Genomic DNA, 27322 nt, shown 5'->3' on the forward strand with positions numbered 1-27322 from the left:
TTTCTCCAATGCAAACGCAATATGTGATTGGTAAATGGGAGAGTGATGCCAGTATCGTGTGGAAGTCCCGCGGTTCTCATATGATCTTTTCTAGGATATTTATATTTTGAAGCAAATAGGGGCACGCTTTCTTCCAATTAAAGAGAAAGCCTTAGCACAATGAGAAGACCTTAAGAAACAAGTTGAACACTGAAGAGGGCCTTTCTTTCATGCAAATAGTGGCCGGCTTCGTGGTTTCCAGAGCCACTGTGTTTTTCACTCTGTTTTCTGATAAAACAGGGAGTAAACATGAGGAAATGGAACACATTTTCCTTTGTGTTAAATTTTAATTTTATGACAAAAGAGTCTACACATTGGATTGGATTTTTAATTTGGATGAAACTGATCTCTGTGAGATGTGAATGCCCTCCTGGACCTATGTCTCCAAGAGGAAGCACAAAAATCCAGAGTTTAAGCTTGCAAAGGATCAATGAACCAATACACTGGGTACAAATGCAAATTATAATTTACCTGTGCTGCTATTTTTATGAAGATTGCTGTGTTTTTTGTTAGATGTTGAATGGTCTCCTCCAAATGCATTTTCTCCCCATAGGCTCTGTTATTTTATTGTGCAATTTCGCAGAGCATGAGGTTTTACTAAAATATGTATATGAAATTATAGCAGAAATGCCTGTATTAGGAAATTACAGTCCAGTCAATCACATTCAGAAATCATGTACTACACTTAGGCATAAGAAATAGTTGAAACATCAGTAAGCCTAATCATGTGAGACCATTTGACATGAAAATTAAGACAATTACATTAGAACATATACTTGAATCAAAGGAAAGGAAAAATGTAGGCTCACCCATTATATATGAGTCTGTCCACATGGGAGATGTGGCCAGTCCTCTTCTCTCCACATCCTAGAGTTTTATAGGAATGGGCCAGGGCACTGCTGGGTATTGGGGAAACCTTGCAGGGCTCCAGACCACCACCTTGCTTCAACCACAGCAGCTCCTCTCTTACCTATTTTAGATATTATGCTTTCACCAAGGTTTCCTTTCAAACAAGTTTTGCCAACATGAGTTCAGTATTTGAAAAGTATAGGCCATCAAACCTGATGATAATGGGTTGTTTAATGTGGTCAACATTCCTGTCCCCAATCATACTTTTTCTAAGCTTAGAAGAGAGTTTACAAACCATGTCCAATACTGGCTTTTAAAGAAGAGTGAGAGACACTTTATTGTATTTTAGAAGTTCCAAAACTAGGAGATTGTCCATATTGCATTTTATTTATTATCCGTATTTGAAGCCATGATAGAGATGTCTTGGCGCACTCCTCATTGGCTTCTCTATAAAAACAACTTCAAAAAGAAATGTCATTGTTTGGTCAGATAACTCTTTTAGATACCTGATCAATTAACAAGAGGATTTTTAAAAACTTTTTATTTGAATAAAATTTCAAAAAATTGTTTGATGAATAAGTCTACACCATGGATCAAAATATTAACATTGTTAAAAACCAATCCCTACTAAAATAAATGCCCTCTGGAACCTTCAGTCTAGGATCAAGTATTGCATTTAGTTGTCATGCCTCTTTAATCTCCTTTAATCTAAAATATAGTTATGTGCCATATAATGATGTTTTGGTCAGCGACAAACCGCATATACAATGCTGATCCCATATTATATTACTGTATTTTTACTATACCTTTTCTGTGTTTAGATATGTTCAGATACACAAATATTATTTTGTTACAATTGCCAACAGTATTCTGCATAGTACCATGCTATACAGGTTTGTAGCCTAGGTGTGTAGTGAGCTATCCCATTTAGGTTAGAGCACATACACTCTAAGATATTTGCACAACAATGAAATCATCTAACGACACGTTTCTCGGAATGTATCTCCATTGTTAAGCAATGCATGACTGGATTTCCACTGATTTTCTTTGCCTTTTATGACATTGACTTGTTTAAGAATACAAGTCACCTTTTTTCATTAATAAGACATTCCTCATTTGGCATATTTTCTGATATTTCTCATAATTAGATTCAGATTCTACATTCTTGGCTATAATCCTACATAAATGATGTTGTGCCCTTCCTAGGCTATTATATTTTGAAACACCTGATGTCCATCTGTTCCTTATTGGTATTATTACTTTTGATCACCTGGTCAAGGTTTTTTCCAGTTTCTCCAATGTATAGTTATGTACAGTATATATTACATATTTTTCTCTTGTGACTAATTAGCAATCTACAGGAAAATAATGTTAGGCCATGCAAATATCCTGCTCCTCATAAACATTCATCTCACTGCCCCCCAATTTCAACATCCATTGATGAGTCTTATCTGAACTAGTCTTTATTATCACAACGGCAAAATAATGTTTTTCAGCTCCAGCCACCATATACCAGTCAGCACTTGTCATTGAAAAGAAGATATTTTGGATGGTAGTTCCATAATCCAGTCAAATGTTCCTTTGTTCTGCTTAGAAACCCAACCTAATGACATTTTGAACATTACATTCTCTTTGATTTTTACCTGAGAAGCTTTGGAATGTCCTTTGGCCAAGAACATTAAGATTCTCATGTGTTTCCAGGCCGCTGCTCCCTGTTCTAGTCTAAGGCCTTTCAGACCTAGGTTATTCCATCACTCTCTACTCTGCCTGCACCTTTGATTTATATCTGTCTGGGATTTCCTTGAGGGGAGGGGAGAGCACGTTGAGGGGGGAAGCAGACAAGCTCCTCTCTGCTCCACTGATTTGCTGGCTGTTTAATTTCTGTTTCTGTCTTCACGCCTACTCTGCTGCAGAGCTAGGATGCCCTGCCTCCACCTCCACCTGTCCTCGTTTCACCCACCCTTTGCCACAGGCAGTAAAATACAGCCCTGAAGGGCCCAGAAAGATGCAAGGCCTAATCCAAAAGATGTATCTCCCAATCCTTGGGAGATACTAAAATATTCCTGTAGGATGCAGAACCTCCAGGGTCAACAAGGCCCGATGGGAAGGCTTTTGCTTGCCACTGACAGATGTCACAGAGCTTAGGCCCTTCCCTGGGCTTCTCCTGACTTGTGGTTAAGGATTCTCTTCTGAGCCATCTGAGTTCCTGTGATGCCATGAAAATGAGTAAGTTCTCTAACCTTGGGAGACCATGGCATTAGAGAAAATGGAAATTGTTTGAGGGGCTCGCAGTTCATTAGCCTCATATAAAATGAATTTGGAACCCTCTGAAAAGAGGAGTTTGGGGGCTTCAGCTGAAGGTACTGCTATGACTCTCAAGATTCCATAAAGCTCTGGAACTGAAGCCCCACAGTTCTTGGCAGAGCTTTCAGGCTGTGGCAAGTTTAGGAAGGCCACACCTCAGGTGAGTGGGGATGATGATAGTGGCCACCAAGAGCCACAGGGAAAGGGTCCAGTCCCAGGTTGGAGGAGGGGAAACTGAGGTGACTCTGCCTCCCACTCTGACAAGCCCAGCTGCCCTTGGGACAGCCATACTGTAAACTGTAGGCCCAAGCAGGACAGGCAGGGAAGCAAAGACCAGGGTTCTAGAGCCACCAGGCTGGGTGAAAGTTAGGTCTGGGAATGTGGGAGCAACTCCAAGGGCTGGTTTTCTAAGGAATGGGAAAATGGAAAGTAAATCTTAAAGGAGATCAAACAATAAAGAGATTAGTCAGTGGGGAAAGAACAGATAAGATGCAAGCAGCATTTGCTAAAGCCTAAATCTAGCTGGGGAGCCCCAGCTTACCCCCAAGTGGGGTTTCTGTAGTGCAGGCCTAGGCAGGCCAACGGCATCAGAGGCCTCAAGAATGAGGACTGGGGACAGATGTGGGCAGCTTGGCCCATGGTCCAGCCTGCACTGTGGCTTGCATGCTGCTCCTACAACCTGTGCCCTGTCTCATGGCAGTTTCCTCCCACATCCTGCTCAGTAGCTCTTCAAAGCCTTCGCCACACTCCTCATGTCCCTGCCCTACCGCGGCGCTCTTCTATCCCAGCAGCTGGCCTGGCTTCCTCTTTTATCACAGTACCTCTGAGCTTTCATGTGCTGCTCAGTAACAGTTTGTGGAATGAATTAAGAAATTCACGAATGAGTGACAGACATGCCCCTGGAGATCTGAGATATCAAGGAGAATGGTCAGTGTAGAATGGGGCAGGAGCCCGGGTACTCAGGGAGCAATATGGCTGCCCCCAGGCAGCTGGGTTCTTCACAGTAGGAAGAAGAAACCTTTCAGTTTCTGCTCTTCCAACCCTGAATTCGACTCGTTCCCTGTGGCTCTGCACGGCTGTGATAACCAGCCCCATTCACCTACTTTTGGCCTTGAAAACCTTCTACTTTCTTCCCCTACACCTGGGGGAGGAATAATCCCAGAACATGCAGGAGAAGGGGGCTTATTGGTCCAACTTGGAAGGTTGTTGGCCTATCTGAAGAAAGAAATCTCTAGAATGCCATATTTTCTAAATGCTATTATGGCTTTATTTAAAAACCGATCCATCATTTTCTTAACACAGTCATTAAAAAAAAAAAAAAAGAAAGAAATCATGTCCTTTGCAGCAACATAGACGGAGCTGGAGGACATAGTCCTAAGTGAATTAATGCAGGAAAAGAAAACCAAATACCACCTGTTCTCACTTCTAAGTGGGAGCAAAACATTGAGCACACATGAACACAAAGATGAGAATAATAGACACTGCAGACTACTGAAGGGTGGGGGACCAGGGGGACATGGGTTGAAAAATCCACTATTCAGTACCATGCTCACTATTTGGGTCCAATATACCCATGTAATAATCTTACACATGTACACCTAAAATAAAATAATCTAAAATAAAATCTGAAATTTAAAAACAAATGAAATGCTTCAAAACATCAAAAAATAAAAATATGTTTAAAGTAAAAAGTGAGTCTTACACATGTACCCCTAAAATAAAACCATCTAAAATAAAATCTGCAATTTAAAAATAAACAAACAAAATGCTTCATAACATTAAAAAATAAAAATGTGTTTAAAGTAAAAAGTGAAACTGACTCCCCCTTCCCAATTCCCAGAAATTACTATCATTCATAGTTTGGTGTGCTTTCTTCTCCTCTTTACTGGGTGTGTGTATGCATATGTGTATTTTTTGTGTATACATTTTAGTCTCAAAAAAATGGTCTCATACCATACATAATGATCTACTTATAGGCTGCTTGCTTTGTTACTTAATGACTTATCCTGAATATTAATTACCTTTCCGCTTCAGTGCCTCACTTCATGCCTTTGGAGACAAGCTCTTTGTAAATGGTCTTCTAGGTGGCTTCTGATGCTATGTTATTTCAAACAACATTTCAGTGAAAATTCTTATATAGACATATCTGTGCACTCGTATGTATATTTCTATAAAATAAATTTCAAGAAGATAAATTTCTAGATCAAAGAATTTGCACATTAATTTTAAAAAAATAATGTCAAACTTAAAGAAAGTTCCCAGAATAAGAATAATACAGACAACACTCATATAACATTTGCCCGGATTCTTTACCTACTGTTATCATTTGACCCCATTTCTTTATTATTTGCTCTCTTCCTTTCTCTCTTTCTCTCTCTGTAAAATATTTTTTCTGAACTCTTGGAAGATACGTTACATACATCATCGCTCTTTATTCTTAGACTCTACGTGTGTATTTCCGTATTTCCTAAGAATAGGGAGGGATATTCTCTTACATAACTGTAGTACAGTTATCAACTTTAGTAATTTAACATGGATAAAATACTTTTATCTAGTCTTCTATCTATATTCTAATTTTGTCAATTGACCCAAAAAGTATCTTTTTTAGCCTTTTTTCGCTGTAGTACAGGATCCAGTCTAGCTTCTGAGACTGCATTTAGTTATCATGTTCATTTAATATCTTTTAATTAGGAAAATTTTCACAATACTTTTTAAATTTTTAAAGGATACCTTTCAAATATTGTGTAATAGACTCTTCCTCATTTTGAGTTTGTCTGATGTCCCTTCATGCTTAGATTCGGGTTATTTATGTGTTGCCTAAGTGACAGTGTGCCCTTCTTAGGGTATTGCTTCTGGAGGCACGGGATGTTCGCCTGTCCTTCGTGTGATGTTAAGAACTTGTATATTTTAAATTTTGGTAGCTGTTTATTCCCCCAAAGCCTTTTGCCAATTTATATTCTTGCATAGCTTACGAGATTTGCCCATTTTCACATCCTCTTCCTCACACAGAGAGTCATCAGTCTTAGTCCCATTGTAAATGTGCTTATTCATGCTTTATTTAAAAAACAAAGCATCAATGTTTTTTCCCATTTTACTCTGAGGCACTTTAATATTCTTAATATTCTTATCTCTCAACCAACGTTTCTCAACCATCAAAGATGTAGTAAACTGACATGCTCTTTTATATCCCAGAGCTCACTGAGAGTCGGGCAGTCTGAGGGGTGACAGCGTGGGTGGGGTGGGACCCTTGGCTGACAGTTAGGGACTCCATGCTCTGGGAAAGTAAAACACAAGCCAATCCTTTTGTTTTTCCTTTGGGAGATTTTTATCTGCCCTCCATATGCAAGGACACACTTCTCCATGTATCTTCTTTCCTTCTTTCCTGTCATCCAATATGAGGAAAAGGCAGCATGGGATCTGGAATGGGAGGTTTCAAGAGCACCCCCCCCCTACTTTTTACCAGGTGTGGACCCCTGGTCACCCTCCTCTCCTGTCCAGTTCCCAGTGCCTGTAAAAAGAGACTCAGAATACTTGGTTTCATCCCCAGTGTAGAAGATACACAGGAAGGAGCTGCCCTCCCAATACAGCCTTTGAAGCAGACTCTGCCCCTCCTTGGCCATCCCTCACCACCACCAGAGGAGGACAGACAGCCCAGAGAGCAAGGCTCATGCAGGGAGGCAGGTGGAGCAGCTCCGTCAGCACTGGCACACTCTGCCAGCATTAGCTAACAGCTCCTCATACGCCCCTCTGAGATAATTAAGTATTATTATCCCTATTGGCAGGTGGAGACGGTAAGACAGAGTGTTTAAGTGACTTAGTTGTTACTGCTGGGATTGTTTGCGGGAGAAACCATGCCAAGAAGGAAGTGCAGTTCAGGAGGCCAGAATTGCTTAAACTATTTAATGTGACTGATTATTTTTAAATAGCTGTTGGAGGGCGGGGGCAGGAAGAGAGACTAGAAGCATGGCCAGTGGACACTGGTAAGGCATTCAAACATTGCAATGAAAAGAAGGAATATACCTAGTGTGTCTCTTAAAACGGGTTGCCATAGACAGTCTGTCAGCTGCTTACCCCACAAGAAGAGGAGAAAAAATAATTGAAGGCCATGATAAGGACAATAGAAAACACCCCACAGCCTTCCCACAGAGTTGTACAGAGGTCTCCAAGTTGGCTAAGCAGGGGCCAGTCTCCATCTGAGAGCCCCAACCTTCTCCAGAGACAGAGCATCCACTGGAATCAGCAGCCCCACCAGTAGCCACTCGATGTCAGAAGGACTTGCCAGCTGTATTGCCTGCCGTAGCAAGTGCAGCTTCACCTCAGAGCAGCAGGAAGCCCATGTAGCCTCCATGCACAGGGCAGGGACAGAATGGGAGAAGAGTCTGGGTGACCAAGGGTTGTTGGGGAGACGCATGCGAAAGGTGGACTGGCATCATGGCCTACTGATGGATGGAAACCCTGGAGACATGGGGAAAGGCCCAGGGGTCACTGGTGTGGCAAACAGACTGGCTGACAGAGAGGAAGCTGTGGTCTCTTAGGATGAGCCTGGGGCTGAGGGTGGGCAGCAGTGAGGCATGGGTGCAGAGAGGCTCTGGGAAAAAGTACAGTTCCTGCCATTGTCAGAGAAGCAATGGATGAAACACTGGACGTGGCCTGGAAACAGAAGGGGAGATAGTGGGGTGGCCTCTGAGCCTCCTCCTGAACCCTTCTTGCCCCCTGTTCCATGGTCCTCCATGCCAGCCTGTCACCCAGAGGGCCTGGAGGCTCATTGTCCCCTCCCCACCTGCCTTGGAGGAGGGCATTTTTGTTTCAGCAGCAGGGCAAGTCTAGCCCTGCTTACTACATTCCTGATGGGATGCTGGCTCTCTCTGTTCATTATCAGTACCCCACCATCTGGGAGAGCAAAGTGTCTAGAGAAGCTAAAGCCCTTTGGGGTGAGTCCAGTTGCTCTTTCTCCAGAGCACTCACTTCAGGAGCACTGATAGCAGGACCCAGGCTTCAGGGACTAAACAAGGAGAGAACACACCTGCACCATTATTTTTTATTTTTATTAACAAGATCTAAATTAGGGTAATTTAATTTAAATTTTTAAAATAATTTTGGCTTTTACTTTAGATACATGAGGTACATGTGTAGGATTGTTACATGGGTGTATTGGACCCAAGTAGTGAGCATAGAACCCAATAAGTAGTTTTTCAACCCATGCCTCCCTCCCTCCCTCTCACCTCTAGTAGTCTGCGGTGTCTGTTGTTCCCATATTTATGTCTATGTGTGCTCCATGTTTAGCTCCCATTTATAAGTGAGAACGTGTGATATTTGGTTTTCCGCTCCTGCACTAATTCATTTAGGATTCTGGCCTCCAGCTCCATTCATGTTACCACAAAGGACATCATTTCTTTCTTTTCTGTGGCTGCATAGTATTCCATGGTGTACATGTACCACATTTTCTTTATTCAACCCACCATTGATGAGCACCTAATGTTGATTCCATGTCTTTGCTGTCATGAATAGTGAGGCGATGAACATAGGATCTGCACCACTAAAGACCTGACTACCACTGCGGGATTCCCTGGACAGTGTCCTCCTCAGGGCTGAAGGGATGCTGTTTCTTTGCCCTTTATTGTCCCTGGCCTGGCTCAGAGAGGGGCCTGAATGTCAAATGAATGAAGGCAGCTAGTTAATTATTTAGCCCTTGTCTCTCCATCCTTTCTTTTTAATTGTAAACTCAAGAAGCACTGGATAATAAAAAGAAATAATAATGCCTGTATCCTGGCCATCAGAGGCTGTTTTGGGTGTGGATAGTAAAAGAGAGCTGTTTGCCCAGTCAGTATAGTACAGAAAAATGACGTCTGTTTGGTTGAAGATTTTTTTTCCAGTTGGGAAATGTCACCAAGTGGCCTTTCTGTTCTTCACACATGAAATACACACTATCATCCACATATTTTTAGTTAATTTATGTCCAAATAAGCCTTTCTGTAGCTGCTGGAAAATTATGTTTGGGCTGCAATTACCTTTTGCAGCATTGCACAGAAGGGTTTCAGCGCTCACAAAGCTCAGGGGAGAGGCAGCAAGGACCCCACCCAATTGTAAATCTTTCCATTTGTAGTTATTCAAATCACATATTTTATTACTAGTACGAAATACATTCTGCCATTCATTTTGGAGGAGCAGCTAATGCTTCAAGAAAAGCTTTGAAAAACATTCTATTTAGAAACAATTTTGTCGGCAGCTAATGCTGTGTGTCTTTTTGGGTTGTCTTTTCTCCCAGCCCTCTTCTCTGTTATGTGTGCCATTTGCATGACAAACGAGACCATCCTCTCCAAAAGCTCACCTGTTCCTGCAGCCTGCTTCCCACCTCAAGTTTTCATTCTCTGTATGTTGCATCATAATCCTTAGCACGGTAATAAATTACAGTGTCACCATCAAGATTGTGGCTTCTGGAAAGAAATAAGCAGCAGGGCCAGATGAACTCTTTCAGAAGATGAGAGACTGTTTTCATGCAAATTCCTGGCATCCTGGGGAACTGGGAACAGCCTCTTTATTATATAGACTCAGTTGCAATTCAGCAGCCAGAAGCCATTTCCACTAGCTGTTAGAAGCTGGTGACACTCAGAGCAAGATAACCTTTTAGGCAAAAACTTCTTTTCCTTCTTAGTTGTTATGAGTCTTATCTGGAAAAATATCACTTTACTCATTAGATTGAGGAAAATGGGTCAGTGTACCTTCAGAGTGCTTTTAAGTTGAGACATTTATTCTAAAATACCTTTCTAATTTGACACAGAAACACTTGCAGCTCACTTTAGAGCAGTGCAGTAGACAGTGACTGTGGAACAGGAGCAGGGGTGCGCCACATGGATGCCCCCTGAGGGCAGGACCATCTGTGTGTGAACTTGTCTACAATGGATTGCACAGACCCTCACTCGCAAGCAGGTGCTGTACCCAGGCTGATCAACCACACAGTCAGGAGGGTCACTGCTCGAAGGCAGAGTGTCCAACCTGCCAACTCCAGGGTGACTCTTGACATACAATGTAAACTTTATCTCAATTTGCCCTCCATTTCCTTTGGGGCACAGATATACTTGACAGAAACATTAATGAGGCCAATTTGCTGCTTTTTTCCTTTTTCATCATTTTAAGATCTTTTGAGGCTTAGTACAATGTTGAAAAATATTTGCTGTATTAGTCTGTTCTCATGCTGCTAATGAAGACATACTCAAGACTGGGTAATTTATAAAGAAAGAGGTTTAATTGACTCACAGTTCAGCATGGCTGGGGAGGCTTCAGGAAACTTACAATCATGGTGGAAGGGGAAGCAAACATGTCTTTCTTCACATGGTGGCAGCAAGAAGTGCCAAGCAAAAGGGGGGAAAACTCCTTATAAAATAATCAGATCTGGTGAGAACTCACTCACTAGTACAGTAGAACAGAAGGGTAACTGCCTCCATGATTAAATTACCTCCCACTGGGTCTCTATTACAACACACAGGGATCATGGGAACTACAATTCAAGGTGAGATTTGGGTGGGGAGATAGCCAACTAATACCATTCCACTTCTGACTCCTCCCAAATCTCATGTCCTCACATTTCAAAACATAGTCATGCCATTCCGGCAGTCCCCCAAAATCTTAACTCGTTCCAGCATTAACCCAAAAATCCAAGTCCAAAGTCTCATCTGTGACAAGGCAGGTCTCTTCCACCTATGAGCCTGTAAAATCAAAAGCAAATTAGTTACTTCCTAGTTACAATGGGGGTACAGGCATTGGGTAAATACACCCATTCCAAAGGGAAGAAATGGGCCAAACAAAGGGGCTACAGGCCCCATGCAAGTCCAAAATCCAATGGGGAGTTATTAAACCTTAAAGTTCCAAAATGATATCCTTTGATTCCATGTCTCACATCCAGGTCATGCTGATACAAGAGGTGGGCTCCCACAGCCTTGGGCAAGTCTGCCTCTGAAGCTTTGCAGGGTACAGCTCCCCTCCTGGCTACTTCCACAGGCTGGCCTTGAGTGTCTGCAGCTCTTCCAGGTGTACAGTGCAAGCTGTTGGCGGATCTACCATTCTAGGGTCTGGAGGATGATGGCCCTCTTCTCACAGCCCCACCAGGCAATGCCCCAGTGGGGACTCTGTGTGGGGCCTCCAACCTAACGTTTCCCTTCCACACTGCCCTAGCAGAGGTTCTCCATGAGGGCTCTACCCCTGCAGCAAACTTCTGCCTGGACATGCAGGCATTTCCATACATCCTCTGAAATCTAGGCAGAGATCCCCAAACCTCAATTCTTGTCTTCCGCACACTCACAGGACCAACATCATGTGGAAGCTGCCAAGGCTTGGGACTTGCACCCTCTGAAGCAATGGCCTGAGCTGTACCTTGACCCCTTTTGGCCATAGCTGGAGCAGCTGAGAGACAGTTCTGCAGTTCCAAGGCTCCACACAGTAGGGGGAACCTGGACCTGGCCCAGGAAACCATTTTTCCCTCCTAGGCCTCCAGGTCTGTGATGGGAGGGACTGTGGTGAAGGTCTCTGACATACCCTGGAGACTCAGCTCCTTATTAGTTATGAAAATTTCTACAGCCACTTAAATTTCTCCCCAGAAGATAGGTTTTTCTTTCCTATCTCATTGTCAGGCTGCAAATTTTCCAAACTTTTATGTTCTCTTCCTCTTGAATACTTTGCCGCTTAGAAATTTCTTCTGCCAGATTCCCCAAATAATCTCTCTCAAGTTCAAATTTCCACAGACCTCTAGGGCAGGGGCAAAAAGCTGCCAGTCTCCTTGCTAAAGCACAGCAAAAGTCACCTTTGCTCTAGTTCCCAACAAGTTCTTCATCTCCATCTGAGACCACCTTAGCCTGGACTTCGCTGTCCATATCACTATCAGCATTTTGGTCAAAGCCATTCAACAAGTCTCTAGGAAGTTCCAAACTTGCCCACATTTTTGTGTCTTCTCCTGAGTCCTCTAAACTGTTCCAACCTCTGCCTGTTACTCAGTTCCAAAGTCACTTCCACATTTTCAGGTATCCTTATAGCAGCACCTCATTCTACTGGTACCAGTTTACTGTATTAGTCTGTTCTCACACTGCTAATAAAGACATACCCAAGACAGGGTAATTTATAAAGGAAAGAGGTTTAATTGACTCACAGTTCAGCATGGCTGAGGAGGCCTCAGGAAACTTACAATCATGGTGGAAGGGGAAGCAAACTTGTCCTTCTTCACATGGTGGCAGGAAGGAGAAGTGCTGAGCAAAAGGGGAAAAAGCCCCTTATAGAACCATCAGATCTTGTGAGAACTCACTCACTATCATGAGAACAGCATGAGGGTAATCACCCTCATGATTAAATTACTTCCCACTGGGTCCTTCATACAATAAGTGGGGATTAGGGGAACTACAATTCAAGATGAGATTTGGGTAGTAACACAGCCAAACCATATCACTTGCCATACAAACAGCTGCCTACTTCCTCACCCAAGGAAGACATTGCTCATCAACACAAATACCCCTCTTCTCTCCATACCTGGAAGGTCTAGCCCAGTGGTTCTCAAGCTTGGTTGCTCATTGGAGTCACCTGGGGAAAGTTTTACTTTTTGTTAGTGCCTTGAGTATTCTAATTTAGAATCTCTGGGAGTGGTGCCCGAGCATTGATGATTTGAATGTGCTTCAGGTGATTCTTACATGTAGTCATTAGTCAAAACCTCTTGTTGAGCCCAGTCATGAAGCCTCAGAATCCTTCTTAAACCAGGCACTAACAATTATCAGAGTTTGTATTTAAGACAATTCCTAAAGCAATCCATGACTTATGTCGGATTGATCTATGCCAGCAGTTCTCAAAGTGTGAGAATCACACTGGGAATTTGTTAGGAATGCAAATTCTCAGGCCCTACCCCAGAACTAGTAAATTTTAAAGTCTGGGTTAGAACCAGTTTTATGAGCCCTCTAGTAGGTTCTGATACACATTCAAATTTGAGAACCACTGCTCCAGCCAGTAGCTGTGACTAATGGCCTGACATTCAAATCACCTGAAGCATCACCAAAAACCTACCAATGCTTGGGCACCAGTCCGAGAAATTCGAATAAATTAAAATATTCATGGCTTTAAAAACAAGCAAACAAACAAACTTTCCCCAGGTGATTCCAGTAGGTAACCAAGCTTGAGAACCACTGGGCTAGGCCTTCTGAGTAATCAAAGAAAATGTGTATTGGCCTAGCTTTCAGCCGGTGTTGTGCATTTACCTAGGCCTGGAGTGGCCGTCTGAGTCTGGGACACTGATGGTAGAGTGAGGATAGAATTCTCCCTCAGGCAGGATGACAAAGGGCAGTGCTTCAAGGTATGAACTGTGGCCGAGGTCTGATCAACAGCAGTGATGAAATGTTAGAGGGGCCCTGTGGTTAATCGAGGGGCTTTGATATAAAGAGGTGGAGCTATCCCTCACTCCCAAGTCCTCTTGCCCCCTAATAGTAGCCCGTGATGGTTCTGCCACCTAGGAACTTAACAATGGTATTGTTAAACTAGTATCTGATAAAATTGTATATACTCAATGTATTAGTTTCTCATGGCTTCTATAACAAAGTATCACAAACTAAACAGCTTTAAACAGAAATTTATTCTATCACAGTTCTGGAGGCTGAAAGTCTGAGATCAAGGTGTTGGCAGGGTCATTCTCCCTTTGAAGGCTCTAGGGAGGATCTATTCTATGCCTCTCTCCTAGTTGCCATCAATTCTTGATATAACTTGGTTTGTAGATGCATCACCCCAATCTCTGCCTCCATCTTCACATGGTGTTCTCCCTGGTGTGTTGCTGTATTTTCATTCGGCCTTCTTATAAGGATGCCAGCATGAAATTTAGGGCTCATCCTAATCCAGTATGATGTCATTTTAACTTGATTATATTTGCAAAGGCCCTGTTTCCAAAGAAGATCACATTCACAGGTCTCACAGGTTAGGACTTCAACATGTCTTTTGTGGGGATATAACTCAATACACAACATTCAATAATTTATTGTTTAATGATAATAAGAATATATTGTGCGGTTTAAATTTCTATCATGTTGGACTTTCACAACAACCTCAATATACTTTATGTATTATAAACCTTTTGGAATAGCAGGCATTATGAAATTCAGAGCCATTTCATGATACACTCGGCCATGAACCTATCACTTCCAAACTTCCAGGGGATCCTCTCATGCTGCACAACAGAAATATTTGGTGAACAAGTCCATGAACACAATACTCAGTATTCGTGAGTGGCTGGATTTCTGCCATAATCCCATTGAGATTTTGTCTCACACAAGATGGTGGAGAAAAGTGCTGTAGCAATGCCCAGACACATAGAAGTGCTACCCTCTGGGCTTCTCAACAATAAGCAATTAGCAAAAGGAATCAGTCATATGCCTGGACTTTGGCCTGGAAAACTTCATACTTGGGTGGGCTCTAGAACCAAAGCTATGTGTTGTACTTCTGTAACCTCACCGTGGCAAGACAGTGTGCTGGCTGGATGGTGTTAGGGACATCCATTGCCCATTGAGAGTAGGGCTGAGGCTCATCATTACCATGTCCCCAGCAGGGTACTGAGGACAGAATGGGTGCTGCATAGATGCTTGCTGCAGACTGTCTGAAGCTGAGGGACTAAAGTGCCTCTACACCAAGAGCTTCTACCTGTTGGCATCACACCTGCTGGCAGGTGTGGATGTGGGTCAGCAGATGACCTTGAGGATGGCAGGGTTAGGATTAATTCACTGCCAGATATCTTCTCGTAGTTCACCAAATTCTACACACACACACACACACACACACACAGACACAAAATCTTAAATTTATCGTATATCTGAGTTAAGACATAATTTTTCTGAAGCAGTGGTTTTCAAACATTTGAAGAATTATTGGCAACACAACCATTCAATGCAAAGCTCTGTGTGGAAGGTGTGTATGAAGTCTTGAAGGGAACTCAGACCCCTAATGACAGTGAGCTGCCTCTTCCTCTTCTTCTCTTCTCCCTCCCCCATGCTCCAACAGTGACCCCTGCGGCAGCTCTAGGGAAACCCAGTCCCTGCAGAAAGCAGACCCATACCCTTAGCATCCCCCAGGGAAGCAAGTCATCTGGTACCTTGTAGAAACCCCTGCCAGGGACAGTGCTCTCCCCAAGCCCAGTGTCAGCACTTCTGTGTCCGTATGAATGCAGATTCCTTTCCAGTGAGCCCCATGCATTCTTCACTGCCCTGAGAATTTTTCCCTGATATTCCTCACCACCCAATGGAGCAAGCACTCCTCTATGCCCCTTCCTCATACCTGCACTGGGGAGCTGGGGGCTCTTAGGGCACTTTAAAGTCACATGGCTGTGTTGGCCCTGGTGTCTGGTCCAAGTTCCTCATGCAGCAGCAGCAGGACCGCCTGGCTGGCAGAACCCTGCCTGCTGCAGCAGGGTTCCACTTCCTTTTCTTCTGCTTCCCTCCACAGGGCTGGTCACCATCCTCTAAATTAATAGATTTCCTTTCACATAATTGAAGACAAGTTATAATCATCACTTGATAATATTAATTATGTCAATAATTGATATTGATTATATCAATAATCATCACCATGATTACCTCTGAGCACCAGAAGGCAACATTGACAATGATGTTTGAAATGATGGAAGGAAGGTTTAAAATTCCTAGGAAACAAAGTGCCCACTCTTGTGCTCCCCTGACTTTGCATTTCCTTTTGTTCTGCCTCCCAAGTCAGTGTCCCCCTTCTCTTCAGCTGAGCAGGAGAGCCTGCCATGACAAGCTGTCACCTGCCTGTCCAGGGGCTCTTCTCAAAGGCTCAGCCACCTGCTGGGATGGAGGGGGGCGGCCGTGACAGCCCAAGCTCAGTGTTCAGTGAGGCCCAACAGTGCAAGGTGGCAGGAGGGCTGGAGGCTCCTTGCCGTGGGCCAGGCACTGCCACTTTCCAGGCAGGAGGGAGCGGCTCCACAGCTGTCACTGACAGCCCCTGGGGTTTGCTCCAGACTTGGCAGAGAAGGACACTCTCAGACTCCCAAATCACCTCTTTGAAATTCAGAAGAGCCACACTGTCATCTCCCCTCCTCTCTCTGACACAAACACACACAAAAGATAAGCAAGCCCTAACTCTCTTTTACTCAGAGACCTACACTGCCAAGTTTTCTCTGTCTCCCACTCTCGCACACAGATTGATACATTCTCACACACAATCTGGTTCTCTGTCTCTGTCTCTCTCTCTCTCTCACACACACACAGCACACACACACAGTATACTAATTAAACTCCAATTCTCTCCTACCTCACTTAACCCAGGTATTTTGAGAGAACCAAAGCCCCTCTTTTCTGGGGGAGCCCAGGCCATCTCGAGATGTGACAACAGCACCTTCCCTAATGGCAACACACAACTTGGGGTCTCTGCACTATCAGACATTGACCTCCAGGTGTTTGGTAGCTGCTGCTTCACTGGATGAATTCTTCACCTCTCTTCCCAGCCGTGGGGAACATGTTGATAAAACCAGTAAATTCATTCATGTTCTGGGGGATGATGAGAACAGAGAGTCTGGCTGCAGCCACAGCCTAAGCATGCCCTCCAGGCATTTGTCATGTAGCTGGCATTTGAGCTGAGGACATCTCCCCCACCACAAAAGCCTGCCACCATCCTCAGGGGAAATTAGGACTGTCTTCTTTGCAGAAAGTGGGATGTGTGCCTGGGGAGGTCCAGCCTGGTTGCCTTTATTCCTCCCAGGCTCCAGATAGGAAACCAGATAAAAATACACTTTGCTGTTTGCTCCTTTTTTTTTTTCTGCCTAGCTCGGGTTAACCATTTTTACATTTTTACAGTATTTTTGCTAACGTCAACCATGTATCTTTGGTGACTTGAGCAGATTGTAAGAATGGGCAGTATAAAAATATCCTCTTTCAGTGGAGGCATGAAGTAAATGAGGAGGGGAGTGAGGGAGCTGCCATCCCTGCTCTGTGCTGTTACTGCTGCAGCCAGTGGCTTCATGTTCCATGTAGTATGGAGTGAGACAGAGCCTAAGCATGGAAAAAAGCATGATGGGGTGAAATCCTGGCCTTTGGCATGAAAAACTGAAAAGGGGGGTCATATTTGCTATAGGGAGTGATGAGCTTTGGAGGACAGCCTTGGCAAGCACCCTGTTTAACAGCTGTAATTGGCACTGATGCTGGACAGCACAGGCCATGCCAGCTGTCTGCTCTATGCTCACCTCCCATTACTTCTCCTTCAGGAACTGCCTGCTTCAGCCATTGTGGATTGCTTGTATGTCCCAGCCTCTCTCTTATCCCTGGCCGTTGAGAAAGCTGCTCTCTGCCTGGACTTCCCTCCTCCAGTCACTTTGCCTGGTTAACTTCTACTTGTTCTCTAGGGCTGAGCATAGTGAAAATAATAGTTAACACTGGGCTGTGTAGGTGCTGATGAGAAACTGAGGCACAGAGAGGTAGGTTACTTGCCCCCGCCGCACAGGTAGAAAGAGGCAATACTGGTATCCAAACCCAGACAAAGGCTCCAGGAGTTCTTAACCACCACCAGAAACTGCTTCTCTAACAGCTCCTGCCTGCCTTCCCTGACCCTTCCCTGTGTTGGGGAGTCTCCTCTGGTTTTCAGAACACCTTGTACCCACTCTCATCTTCACCTTCCCTCACTTTTCAATGTTTTTAACAATATATTTTAAGTTTTTGTTTTCTTGTCTGTCTCCCCACTGTCCTGTTCAGCTTGAGGGCAGGGACACTGGCTTATTTCTGGGACATCAGCTTCTCAGCAGGACCTGGCACAAAGTGGTGCTTATTGCCTATTTGTTGATGGGATGGATGAATGAGTGGATAGATGTGAATCCCTTAGGTAAACAAAACTGGCCAAGGTCTGGCAGACAAGCTGAGGGCCAAGCAGAGAGCCAATTTAGAAACTTCCAGTGTGGGATTGGAGGCAAGAAGGAGAAACAAGCCTAAGAGTGGCCCTATAGAAAAGAGCATCTCCAGACTCTGGAATCTTGACCTCCACTGAAGGGCTGGCAGGACAGCCAGCATGTAGAAAGACCACAGCACTGGGACCATTCAACCCTCATGAAGCTCAGGGCTATCTGCATGCTACAGAGTTAGGGAAACCTGCCCCCTAGAGGTGGAATGCAACGAAAATGGGGCAGAGGGCAGCATAGCATGACCTTGTAGTGGCAGGGCTCTCCAGGAGGCATGCTTCATCACTCTTCTTTCCTTTTGTACCATTGCAATTCCTTCTGACCCAAATGTGTTAGCTTTTACATTGCCAGGGAGCAAAGAAAACCATAACTTGTTTCTCATGTAGCCAATCTCGGGTAGTTCCAGTGAGTTTTATGACAGTTACACTCTCTCCTCCCACCCACCTCCCCTGCAGCAACATTGGAATCCACATATAGGGAACCAGGGCACATGTGGCATATCCACATGAGGCTAGAGGCCAGCACAGGCATGCTGGTCACCTTGAGCTTCTCTAACTAGGCACGGCAACATAGCTTGTGCACTAAGCAAGAATAGCCTGTCTGTCATAATTCATAAGATATGGGAGTGAGAGTTTGGAAGAATGTGCATGCCAAGTTTTTTATTGCCTACCTTCAATCAGAAACCTGATTGTTGGGCTGACCACGGTTTCTCCTTCTTTCAGGGAGGGAAGATCCCCGTGAGATGGACAGCTCCAGAGGCCATCGCCTACCGCAAGTTCACTTCAGCCAGCGACGTTTGGAGCTACGGGATCGTCATGTGGGAAGTCATGTCATTTGGAGAGAGACCCTATTGGGATATGTCCAACCAAGATGTGAGTGTCAGCAGCATTTGGTCACCACAAACCCCCATTGAAGGGATCCCAAAGGCAGTAGCATACCAATTCCTCCTGTTTTCAGCTCACGGCCTCATAATCTGAACCTGCAGTGTTCAGGGTAGGGGATACAGGGACACCCTTAGCATGGATGTTGGAACTAATCAAAGAGCCCAGCATGGAGGTGTGAAAGGCCCTATAACCACAAAGCCTGTAGAGGTGCCAAGGCCACAGTCTCCAACCCAAGAGACAATGGGCTGTTTCCAAATGGCTGAGGACCATGAATAGATCAGCCCCAAATTAAGCAGTAAAGTCTACCCTGCTTCTAAGCGTTCAGGTTCTGTGTTTTCCTTCCCCGTGAACGACAGAGGGGAAGGAGGCACTGGACTGGGGGCCAGGGCCTGGGTTCCCATCCTGCTCTTCCTCTGACGGCTATGCTCCATTGAGCCAGTCGCAGTTTCTGTGTGGGACTTGTACCTCTTAGCTTTAAAGAGAGTAATTGGAAAGGGCCCTTCTTCCTTGAGAATTCACTCTTCTATGATCCCATATCACCTATCAGTGAAGGAAGAGGTGGAAAGCTTTCCAAAGCTGGCCAGCTTCAGATGGGCCACAGGAGAGGGTCCCTGTCTGTGGGGAGGTCAACACTCCCCCAGGACACCCTCAAGGGAAAAGGGTGAGAAAGGAAGAGAAGGGTCATCTAACATGCTTTAAATAGAGGCTTTTTGGAATGTTCCACATGAGAACCTGTGCTCCATACTTACTAAAAGGTGAGGAAGCCTTTTTCGGATGATTTGCTTTGATAAGTCTCCAATGAAAAGTCCTGCCTGAATTTCAACACTGCGTCTCACCCTCTCCAGGGACCAGGCCTCTTTTGTGTTTTGCATACATACCCTCCCCTTGGAGCTGAGAGGATTACAATTTGCAAAGCTGCATACCTATGTTCTCTGCTTGCCCTTCCCATCACTTTGGGTGGAGGCAGTTTTTATCCTTCCCAACTTACAGCTAAAAGAGAAAGAATGGTCCCCAGTTCAGATCTGAGTCCACTGGCAGCCAGCCACACTGTAACCCCCTCTGTGCTAGGGTGGACACTGAGGAATTTGTAAGCTATGGAGTCAGCAAGCCTTCTATTCTGTGAAAGGTTTAGTGCCATGGCAGCTGCTCGGAAGATTGAGAAAGGTGGCAACTTCCCAGAGAGACTGCGGAAAGAGGAGCTGGGGTACTTCTACGACAGTACTCCCTGTTGCCATGGGCAGAGTGGCTCCAGCCTGGAGTGGGTGAAATGGCTGCACCATTAACCGGGTCCTGAAGTCAACTATGGCTGGTGTCTAGGTCCTCTATTATCTGGGATTAGCAACACCTTGCCTCTGCTCCTGAAGCACATCAAATCAGTAAGCGGTGGAGTTAGTGCAAAGCCTGCTTTTATGAAATCAGCTGCACCCTGGTTCTGTCTATACCAGCTGCTAAATAAGTATAACATGTTAGTAGAAAAAGCAGACCCAGCAGGGCGCAGTGGCTCATGCTTGTAGTCCCAGCACCTTGGAAGGTAGAGGCAGGTGGATTGCTTGAGGCCAGGACTTTGAGACCAGCACGGTCAATGTGGTACAACTTTGTCTCTGCTAAAAATACAAATTAGCCAGGTGTGGTGGCGCATGCCTGTAATCCCAGCTACTCAGGAGACTGAGGCACGAAAATTGCTTGAGCCTTGGAGGCAGAGGTTGCAGTGAGCCAAGATCGCGCCACTGCATTCCAGCCTGGGTGACAGAGGGGGACCCTGTCTCAAAAAAAAAAAAAAAAAAAGAAAGAAAGAAAAGAAAAGAAAAATCAGACCCATCTTATCCTGCCCAAGACCTTAATCTGACTAAGAACAATTCAGCACTTACAGAATGAATTACAAAACTGTCTGACAAGCAAGATTTCACATTCAAGATATTTTCTGTCAATGCTGAAAACAAATAAAATTTCTGATATTAGACTTCCAGAATTCCCAAGTTATTCATTTAACACACAATCAGTGTATGCTAGTTGTGACTAAGCACTGTGCTTGCTGATTCTAGAGGGTTTTACAGTCCGGTGGCATAAACATGGGGCTTTGAGAACATTTGAGTGGAGGAGGTAAGGGAAGACTTCCTGGATATTTGACGTTTGAGATGGGTCTCAGAGGGAATAAGAACATCTGCAGAGTAGCAGTTTATTCTAATTTTGCATGCTCCTTCAAAATAAAGCCCCTAAGCATTGTCTCAAGTGCAGTTTTGCTCCTCGTGGGAGGCAAGAGGTGACTTCATACCCATTCAGAAAGCTTCTTACAACCTGGCCTGGGAGAGAGCCAGGAGGGGCTCCCAGCTGCCGGGCTGAAGCCTCACTCATCAGAAACCACCAAGGTGGTGGTGGTAAAGGATTTTACAGATGACAATTGAAAGGTTTTAAGGAAGAGAATTGCAGAGGCAAGTTGGAGTGCCGGTAATTAGGCTTCCAGAGCACAGGAAGGTCTTTGAACATGTACAGAGAGTTTGTCAGCCAGAGAGAGCAACTTGGAAGTTCTGCTGCTTGGATCTGATTGACAGAGATAATGAGAGTGGCAGTGTCTGTGGAGAGGAGCTGCAGTCTTATTGAAACATCAGAGCTTGACTTAACCCGCTCTGCCCTGGTTTCTCCACTGCTCTGAGTTCCTCCACTTCCCTCTCCCCAGTGCAAGGTCGACTAGGCACTACCCACAGCCTGACTCACTAATGGGAAATACATGTCTGGGGGCAGCCGGGAGCAGGCCCTGAAAATACAAGGGCAACAGGAGGGGCTCTGCCCACTTCCCAGAGGAGTTCTAGTCACTCCACCCAGTCCCAGAGAGCAACTGGGGTCAGACTACCTGCACCTGATCCCTACAGAACCTGTGTACCTACCATTTCTCAGTACAGGTGAATAAAGGGAACCCCTCACCACACCTCCTCCCTGCCCCTTTAATTAGATCCCAGGACATTTGCTTACACTGGCCTTTGCAATGGCCAAAAGAGTTGTTGCTGAACTTTCAAAATGAGACAGCAGAGAGCTCTGGGTAACAGTTGCCTAGACTGGTCTCCTTACCCCCAGAGCTTTACTTTTACTTCTCTCTGGAAATGCCATCTGATTTCATCCTAATCTTCAATCTTCTCAATAGCCACTTATCTCATCCTCTTGTGGACCAATGAAAGGAGCCCAGAATTCACTTCTGTTTTCAACTCTGCTCAGTAGGACACCCTATGCCTCCAACCTTAGGCCATATCTTTCCATACAATTCAAACCTGGTCACTGTCATTTACAGCCATCATCACATGGCCAGAATGAAGGTGCTTCTCCACTCCTCCTTCCTGTTCCCCATACCTGCTAGTGAGGCAAGTGTGACAGAGAATGATCTCAAAGTCCCATTAGAAGACCAAAGCTATTTTTTGATATAATGATATTGTAATTTGGCTATAAATTTTATGTGCTCAGAAATTTAGAAAACACGCATATCCTAAAGAAGAGAATAAAAATCTCCAAAGGCATTGTACTTCAATCAAAGACTTAAGTGGATAAATGCTACTCATATACCAATGAATGACCTCAGTATTTTTTTCTTTGGGCTGAAGGGTAAAGGACACTTTTTTCCCTATGTGCAAGAAGCATTAATGCTCCCAGATTATCAGCTCAAGTAATAACAACAAAATTATTTACAAGAAGTAACAAATGGAGTAAAGTCCCATTTTCTAAACACGAACATGGTAGTGGGTTCCCACGGCTATGCTCTACCCTGAAAAGTGAGAAAAGTCCTTGGTGCTTTTCAAATACTATCTTCCTGGACCTCCAAAATGAGCAGTAGTAACTCCCTTCTTTGCTGGGAAGACATCTACTAAAATAGACACAGCCGTAATGACACCTTCTGTGTGATGAGGATTCATCCTACTAATCTGCGCTGTGCTCAACACGCATCACTTCGGTGTCATTTAATCTTTGTAACAATCTCATCTGTGAAGTTTCAGGAATTCAGGTGACTCTCCCAAGGTTCTATAGGTAATAAGAAATAATGGAACTTGGATTTGAAACCAGCCTTCCAAGGTCTATGCACTATGTAGTACTATCACCAACACAGCCAAATGGACCTGTGTTCCTAGCTGACCTGCCCAGAAAGGAGGAATCAGTGGCTGTTTGATGTCCTCTTAAAAAGAAAGTAAACACACCAAACAAAGAGCAAATACAAAAACAAATACCAGAACAGTCTTCAAAAAAATAAAAATAAAAATAATCGGCCCTTGCCTGTAATCCCAGCACTTTGGGAGGCCGAGGCGGGTGGATCACAGGGTCAAGAGATGGAGACCATCCTGGCCAACGTGCTGAAACCCTGTCTCTACTAAAAATACAAAAGTTTGCAGGGCATAATGGTGCATGCCTGTAGTCCCAGCTACTCGGGAGGCTGAGGCAGGAGAATTGCTTGAACCCAGGAGGTGGAGGTTGCAGTGATCTGAGATTGTGCCACTACACTCCAGCATGAGCAACAGAGCGAGACACCATCTCAAAAAAAAAAAAAACAATGAGATGCCATGATGCCATGCAGTGGAGACAATAAGGGAAACAGAATTGAGTTACATTCAGTCTAGAGCTCACAGGCAGAAGACTCAGCATGTGCATGGGTCCCCATTCTCTTGATCCCTTGCCAAAAGAGGTTGGGTCAGCTGGTCACATCATGGAGCTGCGCTCTCGCAGAAAGGCCCTGACTCCAGTGCTCCTTCTTGTTCCAGGACAGGTGGTAGAGCTGTCTTGTCAGTGAGGAAAATTAGTATCTGGGGCTCTAGCATCTAATGATCTGAGCAGAGAGGCCATTAGTTTAGGGGACCACCAGGAACATTAACTGCCCTGCACTGGAAGACTTTGGGGACCCCTGGCATCATGAGAGGTCGAGTTTGGACTCTAGCTCCTCCTGCTGGCCCTACCTAACCTGCCCTTATGCAACCCAGAAGGAGCTCTAGGGGCCATTCAATGGGTAATCCCACTTGGAGATTCTGTGACTGGGACCCTCAGTCTAGTTACTTGGAAGGAACTGGAAAAGGGTGAGGGGTTTGTGAGCCAGGCTGATGGGAATGATGCACAGCTGCTCATTCTCATAGATTACTTAGTTTAGCCCCATGCCCTTGTTGCATGCCAAGAAGACACCCGACACCTCCAGGGGCTGTTCTCCAGGCTGAGATTACTATGGCAGCTCAACAGAGGCCTAGGAAATACGGCTTTTGAAGTATTCAAAACTTAAAATCAAGCACCGCTGTGATTTATTCCCAGCCCTATCTTTTGCTAGATGTGTGCCCCTGGGCAAATTATTTCACTGCTCATGCCTCCATTTTCTCATGGGGAAATGGGGTTAAAATGGTTGTCCTCAGAGGATAGCAGGGGAATTTGATTGACAACAGTTTAGAGGAGAAAAAAGATTGTCAGTGCAACACAGTGTTCAAAAGTGAGTACTCCCAGTCACTGGATTTTTAAATATAGCGATAAAATTGATGTGGTTTGTATGCTTGATTTTCACCCTATTGAATGAAAGAACTAATACACTTTGATTATCTCTAATGACTTGGTTATCATTTTATCTCATGTCCTATCTCATGTCCTACATACTATGCATAGAAACTGTAAAAACTAAACTAACTGAAAATACTCACTTTTTGACCAATTTATAAAGTATATAAAAAAGAAAGAATAATCAGTTGAAATGAATCTCATTATTTTTTAAGTAGAGGCAAAAACACCAAAAACACCCTGAACTCCAAATTATTTCCTTTGTTGTTTAAAATGCTTTAACTGTTTATTTTAATATAAAATCAATGCAGGATTATTATAGAAAATAAAAAATTCAAACAAGCAAAGAGAAACACATGAAAAATATTCAGGTTTCTGCCTATCCAGAGGCAACTGCTATTAACACCATGCTATATATCCTTCCAAGGTCTTTTCTATGCAGGTCTATAATAGTTGGTTTTTGTTTTTTACAAAGCAAGATTATACTATATCTGAAGTTATGCAGCCAGCTCTTTTACCTGTTACAATATGAGCATATTTCCATCTCAATAGATGGATTTTTGTAGTATCACTTTAAGGCCTACATTGTATTTTAGGCCTTCTGTTGCATTATGGGTGTACCATAATAAATTCATATGTTTAGCACTTGCGTCACTTACAATTATTTTTTTAATGTAAAAAGCACAGTGTAGGCATAATTGATTTAAATGCATTTGAAGTTAAGATGTACTGGATGAAAAAACACAAAGATCTGAAAAACAGACAATGTACATAACGTTCCTAAAATCTTTACAAAATTACTCTCTGGCATTTGTGAAAATTACCAAAATCTGATTGACGGTATTCATTTTGGACCACCTTGTTATTTTGACTGTTGTCATTGATTTGAACCAATTTGTTTAACCAAGCCCATTCATGTTGCTGCCTCATGAGGAATATGGCAAATAATGCAGAGGAGGCATCTAGAGGGTCTCTAGCATGGAGTAAGTGCTCCATCAATGCTAATCCCTTTCCTCCCTTTCTCTTCTCTTCCAAATGAAAGAATGAGTCCACCACAAGTTTTAAGGACATCCTTTATAAATAGTGGGTTCACTGGGTTTCCCATGTGTCATTGTTTCATCACTCCTAGTGCCACCAGCTTCCAGTGAGGCAGAATTGGGCCCTATGTCTTCTTAAGGAGTGGAGATGCTCAAGCTGTTCACTGGCTCATTCTTCAACAAACATTTACAAAGGTCCATGTGTGTCAGGCCCTGCACCAGGAGCTGGAGACATAAAGAAGTACTACAATGTGGCCCCTGCTTTCTAGGAGCCCAATGTCTAGGGGGATAAACCAAGTGCACAGAAAATCCATTACAGCGGAAGGTGTGCAAGCACAGAGCAAGGGCATCTGAGACAGCCTGGATCAGGGAGGCTCCATATAAAGGGGATAATTTGTGAGTGACTGGCTGGTGGCAGTCACTCAATCACACCTGTTCCCTGTATGTCACTGCAGGTCATCAATGCCATCGAGCAGGACTACCGGCTGCCCCCACCCATGGACTGTCCAGCTGCTCTACACCAGCTCATGCTGGACTGTTGGCAGAAGGACCGGAACAGCCGGCCCCGGTTTGCAGAGATTGTCAACACCCTAGATAAGATGATCCGGAACCCGGCAAGTCTCAAGACTGTGGCAACCATCACCGCCGTGTGAGTCTAGTGAAACGGTGATCCCTAAATATGGCTGGTTTCATGGTCAGGGGTATAGCCAGCAGCCTCTGACCATGATCGTGTTCGAATTTTTTAGAGTATCTAGTTGCAGTGTGGGCCTTATGTTGAGGAGAGCAACATGCATGAAGAGAGACAGGTAGGAGAACATTGCAATGATCATGATAGAGAAAATAGTGTCTCAAATCAGGATAATGGTTGTGGAAAAAAGTAAATGAGTTTTGGGGATTTGAGAGACAAAATCTTTATGACCTGGTGAAGGATTGGACATGGATATTGAGGGTGAGGGAGATGTCAAGATAGCACCCGGATTTCTGGTTTGGATACCTGGGTGTCTGCTTTGAAAATGTGCCAGAGAAGGTCGGCAATGGGTCTCACTGCTCCATTTTTTTTTTCAAATAGCTAAGGATGAAACTAGGAAAAACAATGTTACCAATATATCTGGGGAGGTTGTGGTAAAATATGCATATTTTTTAAAGGACTACGTCTTTGAATGGTGAGGCTCCTAAATTTTGGTTTACAAAGGAGTTGGGAGCCTTCCGTTCCCTTCAGACTGAATGCTATGTCAACCTGTCTGTCTGGGTTAACTGAACTGTGACAGTGCCCAGAGGCAGAGACACTGGCCACCTGGATGTAGAAGTCATGCTGATTTAGGATTCCATGAGGAAGAAAGGTTCAGCCCAGGGCTCCACTATAATCCTCATTCCATCAGGGATGCTGCCTTCCATGAAGTCAGCTGTCAGGCCAGACTGGGGCACTGTCCATGCATCTCTGCAATGTGTGGTCACCTGCCCCTCTCTGTCTCACCAGGCCTTCCCAGCCCCTGCTCGACCGCTCCATCCCAGACTTCACGGCCTTTACCACCGTGGATGACTGGCTCAGCGCCATCAAAATGGTCCAGTACAGGGACAGCTTCCTCACTGCTGGCTTCACCTCCCTCCAGCTGGTCACCCAGATGACATCAGAGTAAGTGATGAGAATCTCTCTGTCCAGACCACACCTAGGGGTCAGTGCTCCTTCCCTGCTATTGCAGATGGTGTGAGTCCTATTTCTGGCCTCATCCCTGGAGCTCCGTCTCTGTATAGACCAGGCCTGGACGGGGAGCACCTTGGAAAGATGAAGGGGGATGTGA

At 44.4% G+C, this 27322-nt stretch overlaps 1 protein-coding gene across 1 annotated transcript in view; it reads left to right on the forward strand.

Annotated features, from left to right (window-relative positions):
* Nucleotides 1-27322, forward strand: part of EPHB1 (EPH receptor B1) — a 467125-nt gene that overhangs the window by 428954 nt on the left and 10849 nt on the right. The window contains exons 13-15 of the mRNA XM_001151617.7: nucleotides 18823-18972; nucleotides 25979-26172; nucleotides 27001-27156. Of these exons, the coding sequence (XP_001151617.1) occupies nucleotides 18823-18972; nucleotides 25979-26172; nucleotides 27001-27156 (500 nt within the window). The remainder of the gene's footprint in view (nucleotides 1-18822; nucleotides 18973-25978; nucleotides 26173-27000; nucleotides 27157-27322) is intronic.

The sequence above is a fragment of the Pan troglodytes genome, chromosome 2 (genome assembly GCF_028858775.2).
Source record: "Pan troglodytes isolate AG18354 chromosome 2, NHGRI_mPanTro3-v2.0_pri, whole genome shotgun sequence".
Taxonomy (NCBI): domain Eukaryota; kingdom Metazoa; phylum Chordata; class Mammalia; order Primates; family Hominidae; genus Pan; species Pan troglodytes.